Source organism: Mya arenaria, chromosome 6 (assembly GCF_026914265.1).
Source record: "Mya arenaria isolate MELC-2E11 chromosome 6, ASM2691426v1".
In the NCBI taxonomy this organism is placed as follows: domain Eukaryota; kingdom Metazoa; phylum Mollusca; class Bivalvia; order Myida; family Myidae; genus Mya; species Mya arenaria.
Genome location: NC_069127.1, coordinates 53,103,638 through 53,126,305, shown reverse-complemented (window position 1 = coordinate 53,126,305; position 22,668 = coordinate 53,103,638). Strand labels below are relative to the sequence as shown.

General features: G+C 34.6%; 1 protein-coding gene across 1 annotated transcript; it reads right to left on the bottom strand.

The window, feature by feature from the left end:
* Positions 1-937: 937 nt before the first annotated feature.
* LOC128238583 (cyclin-dependent kinase inhibitor 1B-like) lies at positions 938-6,653 on the bottom strand. Its single transcript, XM_052954647.1, has 3 exons — positions 6,098-6,653; positions 4,275-4,385; positions 938-3,749 (listed from the first exon to the last, which is right to left on the bottom strand). The coding sequence occupies exons 1-2, from the start codon at positions 6,564-6,566 to the stop codon at positions 4,303-4,305; spliced, it is 552 nt and encodes a 183-aa protein (XP_052810607.1). The 5' UTR covers positions 6,567-6,653; the 3' UTR covers positions 938-3,749; positions 4,275-4,302.
* Positions 6,654-22,668: the final 16,015 nt, after the last annotated feature.

The window sequence follows — 22,668 nt, the reverse complement described above, 5'->3', positions numbered from 1 at the left end:
ATCTATATTTGAGGCATCAATTTATCTTTCCTATTTTATCTTGACCTATATCGCATACGCAGATATTAGCAATGCAAACACAATATGCAAGCTTATTCGCCTTTCAAATACATGGATCTAAGTCGTCTGCTTGTCTGGAAGTTTTCTCCCATGAATACGACCAGATTTAATTCTTAGTGCTCGAAATTATATTTTGTCCAATGGGAGAGCACTATTTTTTTTTTTCAAATCGGCCGCAACTTTATTTTCGGTAAATCAGCATTCAGCCGGTATTGATTTTAATCAGGAGACTGCGCCAATAGACAAAATATAATGTCAAACACTTAAGTTGGTTACGGGGTCATTAGAACGCACAATCAGGACGAGTGTTTGCGTCACTCCAAATCCAATTACTTTCGTAATGCATATTAATAACCTGTTACCATTACTTTAACTGAAGTGCATCGAAATATAGTGCAGCAGCGGTTGCACTTCAGGTTGTGGTTTTCGTTGTTTTTTCCTTCGAACGTGTAAGTCCCAAGGCTTGAATGCGTGCCATTCCGAGGTTTTATCAGATCAATATTGCTAGCAATGTAGGTTTCGATGCAATATTCATGGAATACATCCATTATTTCGCATCATTGGAATTCTTGAAATTCAGGTGCAAGGGATTTATTTGTCGTGTAACACACAATAACTAGCTGCCACCGACACCACCTCTGTTTTTTTGTCCCGAGTATAAATGAATAATGCTTTAAATAACCTTATGTTTTTAAGGGAAGTTCTCTCTTACAACCGCCATACATATTTCGGTTCTGGGGGGAGGGGGCACTTGCTCGAAGAAGTGCTCTAGTCCTCAACGCCAAATTCCCCTGGTAATCATACTTAAATCACTTCGGTAATTTTGACAACAAAATAGAGTACTTGAACACATATTTAAACATCACAAACACAGAAATATATTTTCATATTTTATTTCTTATTTCAAGTTATAATATACCATCATTAGCATATAATCGACTGCCCATAAAAAGGAATACTTGCAGTCACATAATATGTTTTACAGTATTAAATAATTATAATGGTTAATATAACATAAGATGATTCAGTGAGTTCGTATTTCATTTCACTGAAGAACTGATGAAAATAATGGCGAATTTAGTCACATTTAGTGGCAAAATTCGAATTAAATTATAAATCCCAATTTTAACACTAAGTGGACACAAATTTTCCAAATGATCTAATTTTGTTGACAAAATGAGATCTTCGTTAAACAACGCATAAGCCAAAAATACACAAAAATGTCAAAAAAAATCTGCTGCTTTTTGATGGATTTAACAAGATTTAGAATGAAACTTTGGCAAGAAAGTGATGGCAAAATTAAGCAGTTTTGGATACAATCATTTGTTATGACCATCAAAATTTGGTCAAATTTAATATGTTTTTTTTTAAGTTGGCATTTTTTTCCTAATTTATAATTATTTATTATTCAAATAAAACAGAAATAAATAATAAATAATGCCTTAAAACATTAGTTTACACTTAGACGTGTAATTATATTTACAAAGAAAATTTACAGAAATAATTAGATAATTTCATATTTAAATTACATTGAGATCAACCTATGTCCCCATTCAAGGACAAACCATTAAAATTGCACAAGTCCAAAAATGGTTAACAACCATTTAAATTTGTTTTTCGCCTTAAACAAACAATAATTCACATGCAAGAAATATGAAGCAATGATCTAAAAGGTTTCTCAAATTTGAAGTATGATTTAACAATAAAAGCGTTAATAGTTGAGAATAATTAGCATTGAAACACCTTGGAAATATTTCTATACAATGCTATGAAAGTCTAGAAAAATTGCCTCAAAACGTGAAATCCACTGCCTCTTAAAACTGCAAACTTAACGAAACTCTTTGTTGTTAAAACTTCATATTAAAATCTAATTCACTACTAAACAATTACAATTCAAAACGGTTTTATCTTTAACTTTTGTGTAACTTAAAAAGATAAAATCATCTTTAAATAAAAAAAAATATAAACCAATAAATGATTGCATCAGAAATAATTTACAAAGGTGTAAGTTTTAAAATGATTAAACAAAATATGCATAATTTATTAATTACATGACGAAAATGCTGAAAAAAAACACAAACAAAATTGCACCAATATATGAACGAATGAAAATGCTTTGAAGATAGTATTATATTAAACATCACCAACAAAGCAGTATTTCTGGGATACTAGTATATTCTGAACAGAAAATATCAGAAACAAAAAGCCGTAAACTTTAAAACTACCATCCAGTTACTTAATGTAAATTTATGCAACAATGGAGCTATCTTGTAATCTAAATAGGAATTAAAATTGCAGAAATAGTAGATTTGATGACTTTTCAATGTAAATGCTTAAAAACGCAATCAAGCTCAGCCTTATTTTAAAGCATTATCGGAGTCATAATGTAACAAAAAAACTGAAAATATCATAAAGTTGCTTCAAAACAGACAGTTAAGTGCTTTAAATCTGTAATGTCAAACTTAATTTATGAAATATGAATCAATAAAGATCCATTTTCCACAAAGAAATAGACATTTGACTGGGACACACCCACTGAATGCAAATTTGCAACTTTTGACATAAAATTCATCTTTTTTTGCAACACTAAGAACTTTAACATTTTCAAAAAGGCTGAACTGTCTTGCCCTTAAAAATGACAACTAAATCTGAACCCTGAAAAATGTAATAATGGAACACAAAATGGTGTCTATTCTATGGTTAAACCTGAAAAATGTAAGAAAACTTATTATAGCTATGGTTGAAACCTTTAAGGTAAACCTATTATTTTTAATTAACCCTTGGGTTAATACATAGCCGAGGTCATCAAATGTTTAACTTACGATAATAGCTACATGCTTGACATGGATGTCAGCATACCTAATTTTTGCAATTTATACTACAGATCAATGTCATTACACACGAAAAAAATGACATCAAACATAATCTTAGGAAACTGGAATTCAAATATTGTGTTTTACAAATTAGATCTTATAAATGATGGGTAATGTAAGCCATCATCTAACTTCCCTATTTTTTGCCCTATAGCTAAAAATGTGTCATGTTTTCCATCAAAAACTGTCAAAGATCTGTTGTTAATTAATGAGAAACATGATAAAATACCCTTCAGCTAAAACTCTGATCAAAACCTTGAAACAAAGAAAAACGGAGTATGTAGTTGATCAATTCATGATGTGGTCTTGACACAAAAATGGCTATGGGGAATATTTCATAACATAGGTCTGAGATCTGTGCAAATTATCTACCTTCTTGGTACGGTATTTCTATGTAAATTATTTAGACAACATCTTTTCAAGAGCTGTCCGCTTATAACACTTTACAATTTCATAATAAAATTTCTCTAGTCTGTACAATTTGGTCCATTTCATGGACAGCGTAGCGCCCCCTATTTTGAAAGAAGGCGTGCTATATTCTATCACAATCCATTTAGCCGAAGTCTCTACCTTCTAACTAGCAGAACACGCGTTGCTGAGATCATAAGCCATTGTCTTGCAGAACACAAAAGTTCGTCCGCTGAATATGACACTTTCTGACAAAGGGGTCTGCCGAATGTTGAACCTAGCTACGCATATGTAACGTGGTTCAACCGCACGTGGCCGGACGGTCCAAGGGCGTCCGTATTCCCGTGCGCACGTGCGTGGCGGCTGCTATGTTCTATATGCTGCACCAAAGATTTTTCGGCTAGCACTCTGAAATGATAAAAGCGTACAACATGAATATAAATTGAGTTTAATGACATTTTGCGCAAAGTCAAAGTCCCCCTATACAAATTCGTAACCGTATGTCAAGTTTTATTCAATATGGTTTGTTCAGCCTTCACAAAAGGCGGGTTAACTCGATACCATATTTTCCCACGTTCATGTATAAAGGTTATTATCGGTTACTATAGGAGCTATACATTCTCCACGTGGCTAAAGATACTGTTCTATTTTTAGACGCGAGTTACGCGCCAGTAACCTTGACAACAGATCACGTGGCTTGTTTCACACGCCGGGGCGAGCTTCATGCAAATAAGCGTAGTACAACTTTTACAACTTTTGAAGTCGACAGCGTAAAGCCCTGATAAACGGAAATGACAAGCGAAATAAACCCGTCACATTGTTGCCTGAGTAAGACACCGTAAATTTAAAAGCGATATGACGAATAGTGTGATTAATTGTAAAATTACACTCAGTATTTATTAAGGTATATTTAGAAATCAAAATTCAGCTTACCAGTAATAAATAAATACACAATCTGGGTCTAACACCGCCGTTTTGAGGGAGGGCAGCCTTCATTTTCACTGTCGCTCTCATCTAACCGGCGTTTCTTAACTTTCATGTACTCTGAAAAATTGAAAAAATAGGTGATATTTAAATAAGAATATGTGATCAATACAGCGGCCTTGATTTAAACAAATAGTTTATATATCTAGGACCATATGAATGTTCAGATTCACTGTCTAGTCTAGCACATGTATGCAAGCTAATTGCAAAAAAAACATACACGAGGCAGACGTTTAGTTTAAAATCCTTGATAGACTCCAATAATTAGACTTTTGAACAAGTTGCCGAGCTTTATTGAACAATCGTGGGAAAATTAAATAACTGGGAAGTGAAACAGGCGACGATTGAAATCAAAAGGAAGTGACGTGTTTTCTTTAAGGACAATCAAAGATAATCAATTGTCAAATCGAGCCTAAGAAACCACCAGACTTGGTATAAACATGTTATTGTGTATGCAAATGTTTGTTGAAAATCGTTGATTTTCATCGAAAATATTTTCAAAGCAAACATTAGTATAAATTAATAGTTCTTTTGCGAAAATTGCCCAGGAAACCGCGATGTTAAAATTATTGAATTGCGATTCAGAAGGCAAGAAAATTCATCGATTAGCTAAACAACATATGGTAACCATGATTCAAAATCGATTGTTTAAGATGCAACATGTGTGCTGATGTTTCGGTCGGTAACCATGATATTTGCCGATATCGGAATTAGTTACATTTATATTTGTTAGCGACAGATAAATATAAGTATATGTCGTGATATGGCAAACGTTTTATGTATGAAATATTCAACATCTCTTTTGCAACAGATGTTGATTTACCGTGCCAATACATAATTCAAAAGAAACTAAAATACAACTTGGAAGCAATCCAGACCTTAGTCATTGTTGCGACATTGAACTAGATATCAGTCTTAATAATACTTATTGAACTGTTCGATGTTTACAAATGTTTGCCAATAGCCGAGACACTGAACAAAGAGAACTTGTTGCGACACGATATTTCTATGAATGAACGGAGGGAAAAACCATACATGAAACGATAAAGCTTTGGCAAATTGGAACGCAACTTTGCGGACATGTTCGTGCAGGTTAACCGAACGCTCCAATCATGTTCGGTCGGAGTAGATCGATTCGTTTCCCGCACAAATTTAATCGAACTAGACATAACACGCTGAATTTAAATACCCGCGATTTGATTGTTGCTACAACTGTAGTAAATAAACCATCATAGACCCTCGTGATGGCGATTGAGCGATAAATATAAAAAAATCTAATACAAAATTTTAACAATATTTAACATGATTAAAAAAAATACTTAACGCAAAATGTTGTTAATAACATTAAGCACGAAGATCAAAGTTGTTATACTACGTAAAACTGGAACTTCGCAAATGAGGTCAAAATGTACATGAATGCGAGTCAAAGACACCAAGCTATCTTTATCACGAATACATTGCAAGATGAAAGCTATCACACACCAGTTTGCACAACAACCCGAGCCGACATAGTAAAATACTACAGGCAATGAGTGATTACAACTGCGTCCGGGGCTAAACCTAGATTTTACTACTACGATGTGTGTTTGCAACGCAACAGAGAGTTCACTCAACTGTGAGTCACATAACAGCCGCTGGAGTAAAGACGTAGTGTAGGCTATAGTAAAACATTCACATCGGTGTATAAACTGCAATGAATATTACGGAACGCGCTTGCTAGTTACAACCTCATCAGCATCTCAGTTTAACAACACTCTCTAACATTGACTTACCATCTATTTTAGTCTGTCGGACAACTCTAAGTTCAGGTGTCGTCTCGTTCTCCCTCTTTAGATCCAACGCCTCGGCCTTTTCGTCGGCGGTGGTGTTTTCTGCGTCGGATACTGATAGCACCGGTAATCTTTCTGACACTGTTTCAAAGTTCAAACACCTTTTTGACTTAGGTGCAATGACAGGTGTAGACCTGAATTTTGTCTTCCTGTATGTGCGTCTGTAAAACTCCGGCACATATTCCGTTGTCGACACTTCTTCCCACTGGAAACGTCCTTGCATAGCCTGATCAAGATCCTCGTCGTAATTCCATGTTTTCTTAAAAGCTGACCCAGTGTTTTTAAGCTGAGCCGCTAAGTCCCGACGGAGGTCTTCATGATTTGGCGTACCAAACAGACATCGAACAACTCTGGTTTTCTCCATATTTCCTGCTAAGCCCAAGCGAGATGTAATAATTTCCTTCAGAGGCATTCTACACTCACAAATATCACAAAACTATATTTTACTACTACGAACTTGTGTCACGTCCTGACCAAAACAAATCCAACTCGATAGTGGTTTAACCATGAGATAGCGATTGTATATACTGCTCGCAAATCAGCTAAGGGGCGTGGCTTCCAATAGCCTGACTGCGCTTGCAGAAATACAACGCGCTGATTGGCCAATCGCTCGACACTGTCGGATTGTGCGAAAAGTGCCCTCCAGCACGTTTGTGCTTGCGATGAATTTATGCAACATCTGATTGAAAAAGTGCTGAAAAATCAGGTATATATTGTTTTAATGGATAATTGCATTATTTCGGAAGTTTATTATGCGTTAAACTTGTACAGTTGAGACGGAAATAAACAATGCACTTCCCGAATTTTGTCAATTTTCGCAAAACACAAGCACCCCCGATCTCTCTATGTAGGTCAATGGATGAAACAAGCAAATTTTAACATCTTTACTTGTTCATTTCGGCTCCTCATGTTATATTCAGATATATTACCTATAAACTCACATTTCTGTAAAGATAGACCTTATAATTTACTCGAAGTAAAAAGAAAATCATACAAAACAAAGGCAAAGTCTGCGTTAATCATGGCAGCCATTTTGAATTGGGAGCATATACAGTGGAAGGGAAATAACTGCAATATTGATGTTCAAATGTTGATATGTTCATGCCTAGACACGTTAAATCTACCACAAAGAGATGACTAAGTATTAAATGCTTGTCCCAACTTGAATATGTTATTTATAATCTTTCAAATATACGCATTATGTAATATGTAAGTACATGTGATGTGCCTTTTTGGCATTCGTTAACTATCAGATGCTCTAATGGTAACAAGGGTCATTTAGAATAGAATTTGACATTCAAGTTGTACGTATTTTTAAACCTAAATCAAATTGTTAGGTTCGAATTATTTTCATTTTTTTTAAAGCTGATTCGCTTAGGATTTGCGTGAGTTTTGTTGCAGTGTTCAAGGTGTATTCAGATTAATTTTACAAAACTAAAACTGTTTTCGAGCAAATTGTTTTAATTGTTTTGACATAAAAATAATTAATTAAAAATCAATTTATTTAAGAGAATTTTAATTGTCAAATTGGTCAATGTTCAATACTTTATTGGTAAATAATCATTTTCCTGTAATTATCATTTCATCAATAATTTCAAATTAGACATCAGTGTTTTTTGTTTAGATTTTTCGGATGTTAATTATGACGGAAGTTTAATTACATGTAGTTCGAACAGTTTAAGATCTAATTAACTTTATTCATGGCTACATGACATACTAAAATTAATTGATATTATTGAACTTTTTTCATAACTCGAACATTTTAAAGGATTCATGACTTTCTTTTGATTAAGTTTCAGTGACCTACTGTTTGAAGTAAGTTTATGAAATATTTGATACTTTCTTAGATGGTTTGTTTTTTTGTGCTTGAAAAGAGGTTTTATTCTTTCGATAGAAGATTACATATTTAAAAGAAGAAAATTGTTTGTGTGGCATATTAGTGTTTAATTTGTAAGTACAGTTGTTGTTGTTGTTGTTGTTGGGTTTTTTTACCAGTCAGTATCAGTCACATATTTTATAACAAGTCTGTATTTTATTTTGTATTAATATGTTCTGTGTATTTGTCAAATAGTCTCCTGTAATTCTATATAGAATGGCCACATAATTATTTGTTTTATGTATTGCATGTAACTTTAAGTATGTAGACTCTAATAAAGATATAAATCATTATTTAAATAAACAACATGCTGGAAATTAAATCGAGCTGTTGAGCGTAAAATACATTGTAAATCTGATAATAGTTTCTCTTTTTTTAAATTTTGATAGAATTTCATTTAAAAACACCCCTCTTGAAGATGTATTATTAACAGATAGTTATGTAAGTTTACAAGAACGTGTATACATGTCGATTTTATTGGAAATTTTACTTTAAACATGTACTGTTTAAATCAATCCAGGGCTATTTTGTGGTTATAATATTCTATACCAGAAAATAAAGGGATCCAAGTTAAGGCCCACTTCAGTGGAAGGATGATGGAAAGAGGGGCTGTAAAAACGTCAACGTCCGGTCCAAGTAGCCGACTTATCTTTATGAGGATTGCTGATAAAAGTTCCAAGTGTCCGGTTGTACAGTCTCCATATGACCACTTCCCACTGACCGCTGGACCAAAATATGTAAATTTGGATGGATGATTTTGTGATTTTACCGCACTTAATTGCATTTATGGTTAATCCAGACAATAATCTGTTATGTTGCATGTTTATCTTGATGTAGTGTTTGTCTAGGCCGTAATGATTCTTTGTTCGATGAATTCCTTGAATATAATTTACGATTTAAGTTTGAGTTCTAAACGTGTATCATGAAACATGACTCAAATGATCTCATTTTTATTGCATTTTTTATAAGCTTGCAGCCCCACTGTTATTTGAGTGTGAAATCATTTATGTTTTTTCCTTATTTAATATACCGAATAATTTCAATTGATCATTTAAATTATATTATCTTAATTTCGTTGAACCTCGAACTAGTCTGTACTTTTAGCATTGATCGAGTTGGATATTTCTTGCCTTGTAATTAAAGAACATTATCATTAATTTGCAGTATAGTTTTATTTTATGATTCATATTAATTTAAGTGCGTAAATGTTCTTTTTTCTCGCATCCGTGTCATAATCAAAATACCCTCGGGCGTGTATCATTGTCTTTGTAACATGATGTCATCTGGCACGCGGAAATAGTAATAAAATGTTCAAAATAAAACGGTAATAAACTTCAATTTCCAAGTGTTAGTTCTTTATTTCATTAAATCGAAACAGCATAAAATAATTTACACTTTTACGACAACCGCAAATCGAGCTATCGACCGATTGTCGTAATAACCCCACTACGCACCTATTTAGTAATACACCTTTTTCCTGTGGTTATAAGAAGGTGCCTAAAAACCCACAGGTGTTTCTTTGACCCTTTGTTTTGCTAAGAAAGTCCATGTTTGTATCACAATTTCTTTATCGGAAATATTGCGACAGATGGCCAGTCTTAGCATCCAAAGACAAAGAGCGAGGGAAGAAGTAATAATTAATATTTTGCTTCGTTTTATATGAATTTTTTCGTAATTCTTATCACTCTTCAAATATTCTTAAATAAATGCAGCCGGTACCCGACGCGTGCCCCATTCAAGCGTCTCCACTATATAGTTGAATCAGGATTAAAGGAAGGCTTTATGATGGCAATCAATTTGTTTTGGAAAAAGCAATCAACGTCAATCAAATTCGTCTTAAATTATTATAGACGATTTGGAGGTCGAGACGCGTATCATTGTAAAAGGAAAGTTTTTGTTTAAACATGTTTACAGTAAAGAAAAAAACAAACAGATTGGTTGTAAATTAATGTTACTAGGGGTTGATCTAAAAACGCAAGTACATTAATTAACTATTTTCAATCTCAGACATCGTTTTGAATCTGGCTAATCAATTCCAAACAGACGAACAACAAGCTAGACACTCTTTGTGATAGCATGACATGACAACCCAGCAAAGGAAATCATGGTAACCGCAGGGTTTTGCGAGTTAGTTAATTAATTACAAAGATAATTAATAAACAAATTAAGGCATGTGTATGAGTAAACGGTCTATTTTCTGTCATGATATGGAACTCACAGAGTATGCAATGGCACGTCTGCTTCGGTTGCGTTGTCACGGCACGCGCTCGGGCTGTAGAGCGCGTGCTGAAATTCTCAACTAGCAGACGACAAAGGCATTTCGTGTATTCCAGATTCCATTTTGACATCGCAATGCCATGCGACCAGCTGCAAAAAATCCTACTTGGTGTATATATTTATTTGCAAACTATTTTGACAAATATTTCTTACTATACATATTTTTAGGTGATTAGTTTTTGCAGTTTGTGACGGGTTTTTTTTGAGGATAATTTTAAGCTGAATAATTATAACCTATGGTCTATTAAGATCTCCTATGACTTTGTTAAGATGGACTGTATATGTCATTTTAGCATGCAACCCTTCAAGTGTCAACAGTTGCATAGCGATTTCTTTCAAACACTTTTTAAACTTCAAAGGCAGACAAGTTAACTTTTGATGAGCTATGAACAATGAGAGGCCATTTAAATGTTTGATTTACTCAAGAGTCAAATGGTTTTAGCGGATATGAAACGGGGATGATTTAACTGTCATTACAAAACGCCGCCTCTCGATGTTTAAAAGACAAGACAATCTCGGAAGCGCATCGTTTTGTAATTCGCGTCGTAAAGTCACAATAAAGCAATTGAGTCATGAATTGAAACGTTCAAAAGCTAGAGGACGATCATGTTCAGATTGTATTAACATCGTCACCTGCTAAAATAGCGGAGCAAACTGTCGCTTAGACAATTACATAACTGGTGGTGCAGAAAATTGCCGAAAATTATATCCTTTTTTGCAGTAAATTTCACAAACAAGAAGAAATAATATATGATGAAATGTGAATTTTAGGGTTCATTAACTTTTCCTGGTAACAACTCCATGATTTATACTCCTATGTGTTAGAGGAGTGCTGTAATCACACCATTGTTAGAGTCCTTTGCGAGTGACCATACTGGTTTAGGTAGGAGTTTAACCCTGGCTCAAAAACAAATATAGTGGCGCGAAAATAAACACAATAATAATCTGGACTGTTTTCTTATTAAGAACGGTTGATTTACGTGGCGCGAAAACAGAATATATATCAATCCTGATAGTACCTTTTCCCATACAGAAAGGTTATATCCCGTTCTTTATATTATAAAATATGCCTATCCCACAAATTGACCACCCTTTCCTGCCTTCTATCTGGGATCTTTGCCTAGTTCCGTTCGCATAAAGGGGCCGTTTGTTCGGAAACTGATAAGAAAGAAAGAAAAAGAACAAAAACCTAGGACGTTGTATTGCTTTTGTCACTTCCGCAGCACCTGCATGAACATTGCGACCACGTATTATTACCAAGTTAGATACTATGAATTGTATAAAATCTAATTATTGACATTTGCCTCGTAATATTGAATAAATGTCCACTACACTGGTCAGTTTAGACCACTTGTTGACCACTTGATGGATTTTCAGCTGGTCCTCGAGAAGCGACAGCTAAGCCACTTTTAAAAACTGTACTCCCGTTTTTGTTCTACCATAACAAAAGAAACTGTCTCAAATGCCAATGGACCATTCTCCAATAATATGTCAACTCGCTAAAAGGTATTGTTATAGTTCATTAATACTTTTGCAAGAGAAACCTCTCAAAATACGATGGCATTGTTGCATTTCATTAATACTTAAGGGAGGGGTGTGAAAGTATGCCTGCCATGGGTTGTAAAAAGGTGCGGAACTCCTCAACTCTCCAGCCCAAAAAGCGAAACTTTTCCAGACTGTCACCACCGACTGGCATATAGTCATTTCAGCTTCTTTCATTTGAAGTGTTGCAATTTGAGAACGCGTTTAAATTAGTTATTATGTAAGGCTAGTTTACATTCAATGCTGTTCATATTGTCCCAAACTATTTTTGCGCGGTGACATCGGATAACATTAAAGCATTGCTTCATTTTTTTGTATAAATAAATTCCGGTATTTGACACACCACAGGCATTTCATGCTTTTAATAATCATAGTTAATGAATATTTAAATACGTAATATTGCCAGGTAGGAATGGACTGAGCGTATGGTGTTTATTGGTCCCAGACATTGATGAACGGTAATCCGTTTTATTTTCCATGTATTCAACGTTATAATAAGCGCGCAATATCCAAGTTTCATGAGGCAAAGACAAGGAAATCATACACTATACTACAAGGATTGTCAACTACACACGAGCGGCAACTAATTTACTTTGATGATAACTCTGAATGCTTTGTCGCAATTGTTTGCATACAAAGAGAAACCGTTACAATCGCTGGAGATAAACAACAATTTTCACTCAATTTGAATAAAAGGTACCTATCAGATACACTTGACTTTTGTTTTCAAATGCCTGCCGCAGACATCAGCAAAGTGTGTAGAAGATGGGTGGTATTATCAGGGAATTATCACATGGACGTGATAACACGGCGGTTGCATAGTCTTCTTTGTTACAAGGTTTGGTTTCGATCGTTTATTTATCACCGCAAATCTATTTATGTTTAACAAACGCGCCTTTGATGATACTATGGTTGTTGTTGAATATACTTATGTCCAGTAAGTTACTGCGCAAATATTACATAATGTATACAAAGAATCAAACATCGAGCGGCCCTTAATTTGTAGACATTAGCACTTTGTTATTACTTTGACCATAGGATTCACAATTAGGTCTATCATTACAATTGATATTCGCGCTCTTTATGTCGGCAAATTCGTTTTCTTACGGTGACTGTAGCATAACGTCACACATAGTTGTAAACAGAAGGCACAAATGGTTTGATCTCAGTTGAGGCCATAAAAAACCCAGACACAAATCAAATATATCTTCAACCTGGGAGTAAGATTTGTTATTGGTCCCAGCTTCAACCGATAGATGATTTCCCGCGTTTTTTTCTGGCAAAATTTATGCTATCACTTCAGTTCAAAAGTTTAAACTTTTCGTGAAGCGCCGAGATTGGCAAATAAAGGGAAGCTTGGGAACCAAGAATTTTGGAATGTTAAATTTCGTCTGAGCCAACCATTTGTTTTATTTCGGATTTCATCTAGTTCGTTATTATTGCTTTAAACTACTTTATTTTGCATTTTGAAAATTGAGTGAAAATTAATTACCTTGTATTTTCTTAAATGTATATATTTGCCACAATATACTAACAATGGACCAACCTGGCAGTTTTAATATAGTTCTAAAGGACCATGTTTTGCTGAAAATGAGAAATTTTATAATTGTTTGAATTGGCTACATTGGCACACGTATTTGTGACACGAATGTTTGGTTATTTCGGAAAGTAAATCTTGTTGAAATCTTATACAAATACCAAAGCAAACAGATGCTTTTCAAATATACCACATCGCGAAATGTTTTGATACAGGGGCAATTGACATATACCCGAATAATTCACAGTGAAATTGATTTTATTGTTTATTTTTGTGCAAGCCGTACTTTTCTTTACACTACTCCAGTGTCATATTAAGACAATATTTACTTTATTTAATTTTGTCAACATTTCGTCTTTCGAGTGACTTCTTATTTGACACGACTTTGTTTAAATAACGAAATTCTTAAATAAATACATTTGTGATATGGTTTATGTCAATACATAATTGAAATACGTTTCTTTTACTGTCACAAAGATAAGAAACTCATCAAACGTCGAATATGTTACGATAATGTTATTGCAGAAAATTGATTAGAAAGTTGACACTGTATGCCGACCCTAAACGGTCCATTTTTTTCTGTTATTATTTGTAAATAAAAGAAACATGTGCGGCCCTAAATGGTCCATTTTTTGTTATTATTTGTAAGTAAGAGAAACATATACGAGCATAAACGGTCAATTTTGTTATTATTTGTAAGTCAAAGAAACGTTATGAGCCATTGATACGGTTTAAAAGTAAAATAATTACAAAGCGCGTAAAAATTACTTCTCAATAAAATTTCCTCAATAGCTACTTCTAAACACCACATAGGTAAAATAAATCAACCAGTTGTCGTCATTTGTCCCCATTCATCACACTGTTACCTTTGATTATTGAAATACCGCTTCTTATTGTCACATCTGATGACATATAAGACAGCCCTACTTTGCTTGTCCGTCTTAGCCTTTGATGGTCCGAATGAGCGTTGTCGATTCGATCATATTATGACATTCGGTAACAAATTATACTGAACCCCAGGTGCCGCCATCTTTGAAAGTTCGATACTCGACAAGAGTACCTTATAATTTATGGTTTTATTGTCCGTGTAATTTGTACGATTTTAATTTGAACATGTAGTCGATCAGATATCTGTCAAAGGAAGGCATTCAGATGATTTCGCTATTATTATCCAATTGTCACTGTTACATAATACGAATAATTTTCTACTTTGGCGATCGTCATGAAAACCCGTTCAAATAAATTATTTCGCGTAGATATCAAGACATGATTACAAATATATAAATAAATTACAATGTCGTGTGTTTAATCTTCAGATTTGAAATATCTCTTACGTTGCTGATGGTGACATTTTTTTCACCATAGGAAATTCACGGACTCTTTTGACAAGATGTTTAATTATGACTACTCTTTATCACCAATTATTAAACAATAATATCATTTTTTAACAAACAATATTATAAAGAAATTTTAATAATTCTTCTACAATATACCTGTGGCGAAAAGTACTCTTTGAATTCGAATTTGTCCTGTCAACAATAATTGTGGCTATCTTCACTACTCTTAATCATCCATTGTGAAACAATCCTAACATCTTTTCACAAAATACATTATAAAGGAATTTTACTAATTATCCTTCCATATACCTGCGGAGAAAAGTACTCTTTCTATTGAAAGTAAAGCCCCTTGTGTTGTCAACAGTATTTGTGGCCGTCATCAACATTTTTCTTATCATCATAGGAGAAAGATAATCCTGGATTACCAAAAACCTTCCAAATCTCTTGAAAGATTCTTAAATCTCTTGTATGATTTTTAAATAAACGTTTGATGATTTGCTTATCAAAGAGATTGAATGTTTAGATTTTGTCCATAAACAGTCTGATGGAGCACGATATTCATTAAGATGGTCAACCTAAAATCCAATTTGAACAAAAACTTCGCCGTAACTATTAGTGTTTCAAAAGGACATGGTGCCAATGTTTGAGGGACTTTTGAAGTTCTGTCAGAAAAACATACATTAACATTGAAAAAATAGTCTTGAAAGCCCCCACCCAAAAATAATTAAATAATACGACAACTCGCTAATAGAAGGCATGCTTTTCGTGATATATCTAAGTTTAAATCGATTGCCAGAGAATTTCATACATAATTTAGAGTCCCAAGAGTAAAGTCATTAAGTTTAACTGCTAAATTGAAATTACTACGCGATCTACTTGCAGCGTAGTTAAATGTAAAGATTTCTGACATTGTAAACTGTCCATACACATCAGAGGTTGTGAATGACAAGACTCCATATTCAAAAGAGTTCGTCATTAATGCACCAGTCACCCCCCTCCCCCCCACACACACCCTGGTCCGTCTGTATACCGGGGTAAAGCGAGGGAAATGGGCCGTGCTTTACCTCCCAGGTTGTTACGCAGTGCCCAGAGAATGCTTTGGTTTTGTTTTCGCGCCGAAAATAGCGGGGAATGGACCTCACCTAGGATGTCCCCGGGTTACGGGGGCAATGGCGGGGATTTGACCAGCAGATTGGATCTTACCCCCCGGGATTGACTGGACTGTAAGTCAAAGTTCCCGCTACTCTCCGGACCTTGGGGTGGGGGTGGGGGAGGGGGTGCTACTTTTGGCTATGTAAGATTAGTTTGAACACGACTGCTATTTAGATAACGATGTCACACAATTAAAACGAGCTATTTCTGATATTATATAAAAGAGAGCAAGATCACACTTAATACTTGACTAGCAGGCAGCACGTTGAAGCGTTTAAGTGCTCTTAAAGTGACTTTTGATGATTTGGGCGCGTTCCGGGGCAGTTCAAGTGACCTCTCCGATTGTGAGCCCTTAAAGATCTTAAAGGGTCATCGCGATGCTTTTGTTTAATGAGGTATTATTTGTGCATACTATTCTGATATAATTATCCGTAAATGTGTTGATTCACAGCTATAGATGAAACTAAATTCAAGTGGAAATGCGTTGACCCCGATGGTCAAAGAGTTTGGATGGGGTTATAAACACCTTTTGGGCAGATAGAAGTAATACTGAGTCAACAACCAATTTATTGTTAAAAGTCCATAATACTATCAAAAGCTTAGTTGAAAAATCTGTGTTTATAGTAAACGAAGTTACTTTACTGTCACCTTGGCGGGCGTTTGCCTTTGATCTTGAGGGCATTTTGATCCAAAGGATGAGAATAGGTGTCATTATCTTATAATCAACAATCGAAAAGCCGGAACCGAAAGTCAAAAGAATCAAGAAGATAGCGTGAAGATGGTCTCCTCCGCTGCTCCAAGTGTGTGAAATCCTGCAAGGATCCATAAAATCGTGTGAGATTTACTGATGGAGGCAAAATGAGGTGGTAATATTTTAATAAAGTGAAAATAAGGTTATGGGAATCAGACCCTGGTCAACCTTGTGGAAGCGTGTTGTCCTGTGTTGAGGACTTGGAGGCCGTTTTAAGGACATACAAGTATTAATAGCGCTTTGATCTGTGTCATAGCAAATATCCTTTACAAGTATTAATAGCGCTTCGACCTCTGTCATACAGATATCCTATATAACATTTATGTTAGAGTCCACTTTTTACATTCTCGTTCACCAGAGTAATGATGCTATGCATACCACATATTTATAATGCTCGAACCTCTGATGGATGAGAATGACTTTGCAAGTCGCGTATTGACGTCATTACCTGCACCGAACGTATTAGGGTATATTAGCAAATTCCGCTGCAAAATCACCATTGGTATTGGTCATAAAAGTTTCCAATCTGTGGATCGTTCTAGTATATTACATGTACCAAATTGTCATAAAGAACCTAATGTCATAGTTTGCAAAGTCACTGGCTTTAAAAAGATCAAAGCCATTCATTGAACTAACCACTGTTTGGTCGCCATATCTATTTCAGATTATACAACATTTAATTACTACTATTGTAAAAGATGAACGAATAAACGCGAATGGCTAACTTATGCTGTAACCACCAGGCTCCAATTTCTCGAAACTTCTTAAGTCCCCTATAACAGTATTAAGCAACGCTCACTATTTTTCAATAATTTGCGTAATAATTACTTCTTTAAGAGTTTTTATACTTAAAATAGGAAAAATCTGAATGATAATCAAAATAAACCTGTTTTCAATTATCAAAATTCAATTGAAGAATGTATTTTGGCTAGTTAAAAATAAGCTACATAAGCCTGTTTAGCTTAAGAACTTTCGAGAAATTAGGGCGAGGGGCGCAGCTAGACTAGAATTGATGCGCGTCAGGGGCGTACCTAGGCATACTCCAGTACACCCAGGCGTATAAATGAAGTAAGGTTCCCGCGAAATGGCCAGTAAAAAGTCCCACGTCAAGGGATATCGGTCCCACTCCAACCCCACAAATCACATTGGGACCAGAATATAGAAATACCTTTACTTTTTTCACCGCTCTTAAGTGTACGGGCGTACATTTCAAAATGCTTCAGGTACGCCCCTGCGCGTGCCTGGTTAACTTGGGGTGTTCGCCCCCCTCCCCCCCCCGCGAGTTTGGACTGGCTTATATTCTTACCTGAAGCATATACCCATATAACCGTTCATTTATAAATATATTTTGCATTTTACAAATGCCATTTTTCACAATGATGTGCAGGCCCGGTTCTTAAGAGCATACGTGAAGATGCATACGTGAAGCTACGCCCGTGACCACATGCATGTGTTTTGTGCAGGTCAAACCATTAACAATACCATTTCAAGAACTATCACACTTTGAAGTTTCTCGAAAATAGAAAGAAGATATTTTAGTCAATTCTCCGCGAAAAAATGCCTCCATCTCTATTTTCGTTTGCGCAATTCACAGCTCGAATTGGGCTTTGTTTCTCCTTACAAAATAAGACGATTGAAGACTTTCTTAATGTTGAAATTAATAATTAAAGAAGTCTGTTACTCAAACAATCAACGCCACTATTAAGAGAACAGATGTTATCACAAGAAATGAAATTTTGATAGAATGTGACTGAAATTATTGTTTTGATATTGTTACGTGCTTATTAAAACTTTTAAGACTAATGTATTTGGAATCAATTCCCGATTATGGTTACGTGAAACAGATGTTGGATTTTTCTTTGATCGTGATTCCCTTTGAGTATAAGTTATTTTAAGTATTATTGTTGCATAAAGGGACACACTTCTGAGTTCAATATGTTACATCTCTTCACAGATCGAAGCCGTTATATTTGATTTGAAAATTAAACCCATTGCACCATATTTCATGGAAAACAATGAACCAGACGACCTGAAGCGGAAAGCGTCTCGTTTTGAACTTAAAGCGCGTGCTCGGCGCGTGCGTACTACATCATTTCCGGAAACAATATGGCGATGACACTCGTAGGAAAAAAGTAGCATTATGCAAATTATTTCATTCATAACGTGAAACTAAACAAAATATTACATTCATCATTAGTTCCAGCGATTTCATTCAAATTTCCGAGTAATAAAATTAAACTGTGAATTTACTGAAGCGAGTGTGAAATTTCCACATTCATGTTTTATAGGCTAACTTGAAACATCTGCTATCGATTTCAAATAATTTTCATCTCACGCGTTCATTATGAATGAAATTTGCCTGAAGAAGCTAGAAATGTTGAATATTAACAATGATTTTCAAAATTACCATTTTACAATAGAGACTTGAATTAAACCGTACGTCCGAATGACAATGTAATACATCTAATTTAGGTATTCGTTTGAAGTTTGGTGCTTTAAAGTGACACTCTTATTATTCAAAATCAATACATACACATGTATAACAAACATCAATTTTGACTGATAAACCTTTAACTGCTTACTAAATAATGCATTTTTGGAAAATATTTATTACTGATAACAATATTGTAACCATGAATTTAACAGCAGAAAGCGCAAAACTATTAAATGATTGGTGAATGCTAAAATATTTACTGTGATCTACTATAGTCTCATAAGGTAGAAATGCCGTATTTTATGCTCATTTCTTTCAAATTAAACTTGGTATCCTTCATTAGAACCATTGTTTTCGACAATTATGCATCCTTTTTGGAATATTAAAACAATATTATTAAATGTGGTCAATCTTATTTGGGAGTAAGAGTGCATCTTTAAGGTTAGGTGCTGAAACCATTTTATTTTAGGTAAAAAATTTTTTTCAACATTATGTATCGAACATCAGATTTCAACACTTTAGGTTATACTTTTATATACATGATTAAGTTAAAAGTTACAACAAAAGCAGAGCTTCTTTATATTATATGTCTCCAAAGGGATGTTGAATGACTGTTAATTGTTGAAATTTCGAAAATCGCGCCAAAATGTATGCGAACGCAACGTCATCTAAATGACGTCGTTGAATTTGAGTCTCAGCCTCGTGCGTGTTAAAGTTTGATTTGAAGAACAGAACAGAGCATAACGGAACAGAACATTTATTGTTAACTTGAACATATCCAGTCCATCATTATTACACTTATTATTTGAAAGTTAGGGCGGGTTTTAATTTCAGAACAGTAAACAACGTCAAAATGCAGGGGCGAAGCTAGCCCTTTATTCATGTGGATTCATAATTGGGCTAGGGGGTCGGGGGTAAGCTCCCTCGGAAAATTAGGGAAAAAAACATGGTGCATTCTGGGCGTTCCGATGTGCTTTATTTAGTACTGGTAAATGGACTTTTCAGGATCATGTGTCAAGTACGCATACTGCAACTTTGGCTGATTTTTTTGGTCAGAATCATGTGGATTAAGCCGCGTACTCGCGTATACCGGTAGGCAGCTACGCTCCTGAAATATTATTTCACTGTTTCAAAATATTAAAATATCAATTTTATTTCACCGATAAATCTCGTCAAACCACCCAAAAGCATGCATTAAAAACCTGTACTTTTTGAAACTTAGAGGCTTATTAAGATATGGAGGGATTTTTCTCACAAACGCGAAATAACGTTTCACTGTAACAAAATAGTTTAGGAATTGTTATTTTATCTTATTTCGTAATCTGTAACGGAATTCTTTTGTCGGACGATTAAATCAAAACTATCACATTCCGTGCTGTAACAATCTAAAATGTATCAATACGGTAAATTGAAATCGGCCGAAATAAATAGGGATCAAATTGTATTTATACAAAGGATATCTTAACCATGGCAACGAATTAAGATTTTTATCGAAATTCTGTAATTGTAACGTTTTTCAATATTTATACTCCAGACAACGGATTTTACATTGAAACTTGATTCAATAGTAACACTCTGTAATTTTATACCATCATGAACATCATATGGCATGATTTTGATACGACTCTTTGTTGTCTATGATATAGCCACCGGTGATCCATTTAAAACAAAGAAACTGCTTAATATGGGCCATTTTCGCTGATTCGTTTAAAGAAAAAAACGCGTTGCATGTTTGGGGTATGTAATCAATGCTTTATTTGAAAACAAAACCACCGAATCATTCTTGGGTATTGTCGTCATTTCTTAAGCTATCCAACGGTTTAAAAAAACCGTCATAAAGAAATAAAAATTGAAAACTTAAAAAAACACGTCTGTCGCAGGCACTGGCACAGGATTTTCAAACTAAAAAAAGAACAAAAAAAAACACTATAATTCCGAACTTAAAAATATAATACCCAAAATTTGAAACAATTCTAAACAATACAACATGCATATATACACATATATACAGTATATTTTCGCTTAGAATTATAAGATTTATTGGATTAAAAAAAAGATTTGAGTTTGAAAATCCGGTGGTCGCAGGGTACCGGTAATCGCCCTTTTATAAACGATCTCATAAACCACAAAACTCACCTCACCTGCGTAATAATACAAGCAAATTACGGGTCTTCAATTATTTTATCATTAAAATGTAAGTCTGATACAGTTTAAGTAAAAAAGATTGATGAACATAATCGAAGTGTTAATTGATTTTTAAGTGAGTTCAAATTAATGAAAACGATAGCTTTGTGGACAATGTGTTTTTTACGGGTAGAACATATAGTCATTAATGCATTTGTTTTCATTTTAATGTATTCTCGATACTAACGATGCATTGTGAAGGATTAAGGGCTGAATTTAATGGCGTCACTTTGACAAATTTACCAAAGCAATGTATTTGATGTTATGAAAACGATACTCCTGTGATTTCATTCGGAACTCCTCGGCCATTTTCCACCGAAAACGACCTCGGATATATACCGGTACATCAGTAGAAGTAGTTCGTAAATATTTAAATATTAGTATTAATAAATTGTAGTGTTTAATGTGTATTTTGTATATCTTAGTTTAAAATGATTGTCAGTGAAGTGTGACTGTGTATTATTGCATAAACAATTAAGATTCCCATGGGTAAAATCGTTAAATTTAACTGTTAAATTGAAATTACTACGCTATCTACTTGCAGCGTAGTTATATGTAAAGATTTCTGACATCGTATACCGTCCATACATGCTAGTTTGTGTTCGATGGAAAATGACCGAGGAGTTCCGAATCCAGTAATTTGTGCAAATGAAATACCTTGTCCATTGTTGCTCAAGATTTTTTTTCTCGCTTGTAGAAAACCTGATCATTTTTTTTTGTACAAAAGGAGCACAAAAGTATGTGTGTAAAAAGGGGTGAAACTTAACTTTGATAAAATTGCATGCCTGATTTTGGTGATATTCAAAGGGGGAACTATGGTATACAAAATAGAATACAACCTAATTTACAGGCACTGAAATTGCAGGTAGGCAATCATGAAATGCCTAATCGTTAAGAATTCAACATTCGATGGTGTCCGCCCACTGCTTCTCATCCGATATACAATCCATGCGCCAGATTTCGCTACGCTTTAGATTTAAAATAAAGTCATCTTAGTTTTACTAATTGGTGTTTGAAGAAACATTCTATAAATAAAGCCCATGCTACCTAAGGTATGACAGTTCTAATTTATTTTATCAGCCTTTAAATTGCGTACAATTTATGTAAAGTCGAACACCGTTGGCTCGAACTTGCATGGCTCGATTTCTATATACTTAAGGTAAGCAATTCCGCTTGGCCTGAATTTTCCGAGGCTCGGGGTATTTTCGAAGGTCCCTGGGAGTTCGAGCGACTGTATATAAAATAAAAAAGTAACACGATATTGTGAGTTTGATGGTGCGCAACTTCGAGGCGCAACTTTTAAAGCGCGTCCGTCCCCCATAATCGAAAATTATGGTTGGAATATGGTTTTGATGTTAGGAATTTTTCATCAAGAACATTTTTGTTATTTAAATCTGAAATAGTACATTCTAATGTATTCTTGT

Excerpts from the sequence above, each read along its gene's own strand:
- LOC128238583 (XM_052954647.1), bottom strand. The coding sequence starts at position 6,566 with ATGCCTCTGAAGGAAATTATTACATCTCGCTTGGGCTTAGCAGGAAAT. Across the intron at positions 4,386-6,097 it reads CCGACAGACTAAAATAGATG|AGTACATGAAAGTTAAGAAA; the intron begins GTAAGTCAATGT and ends TCAATTTTTCAG.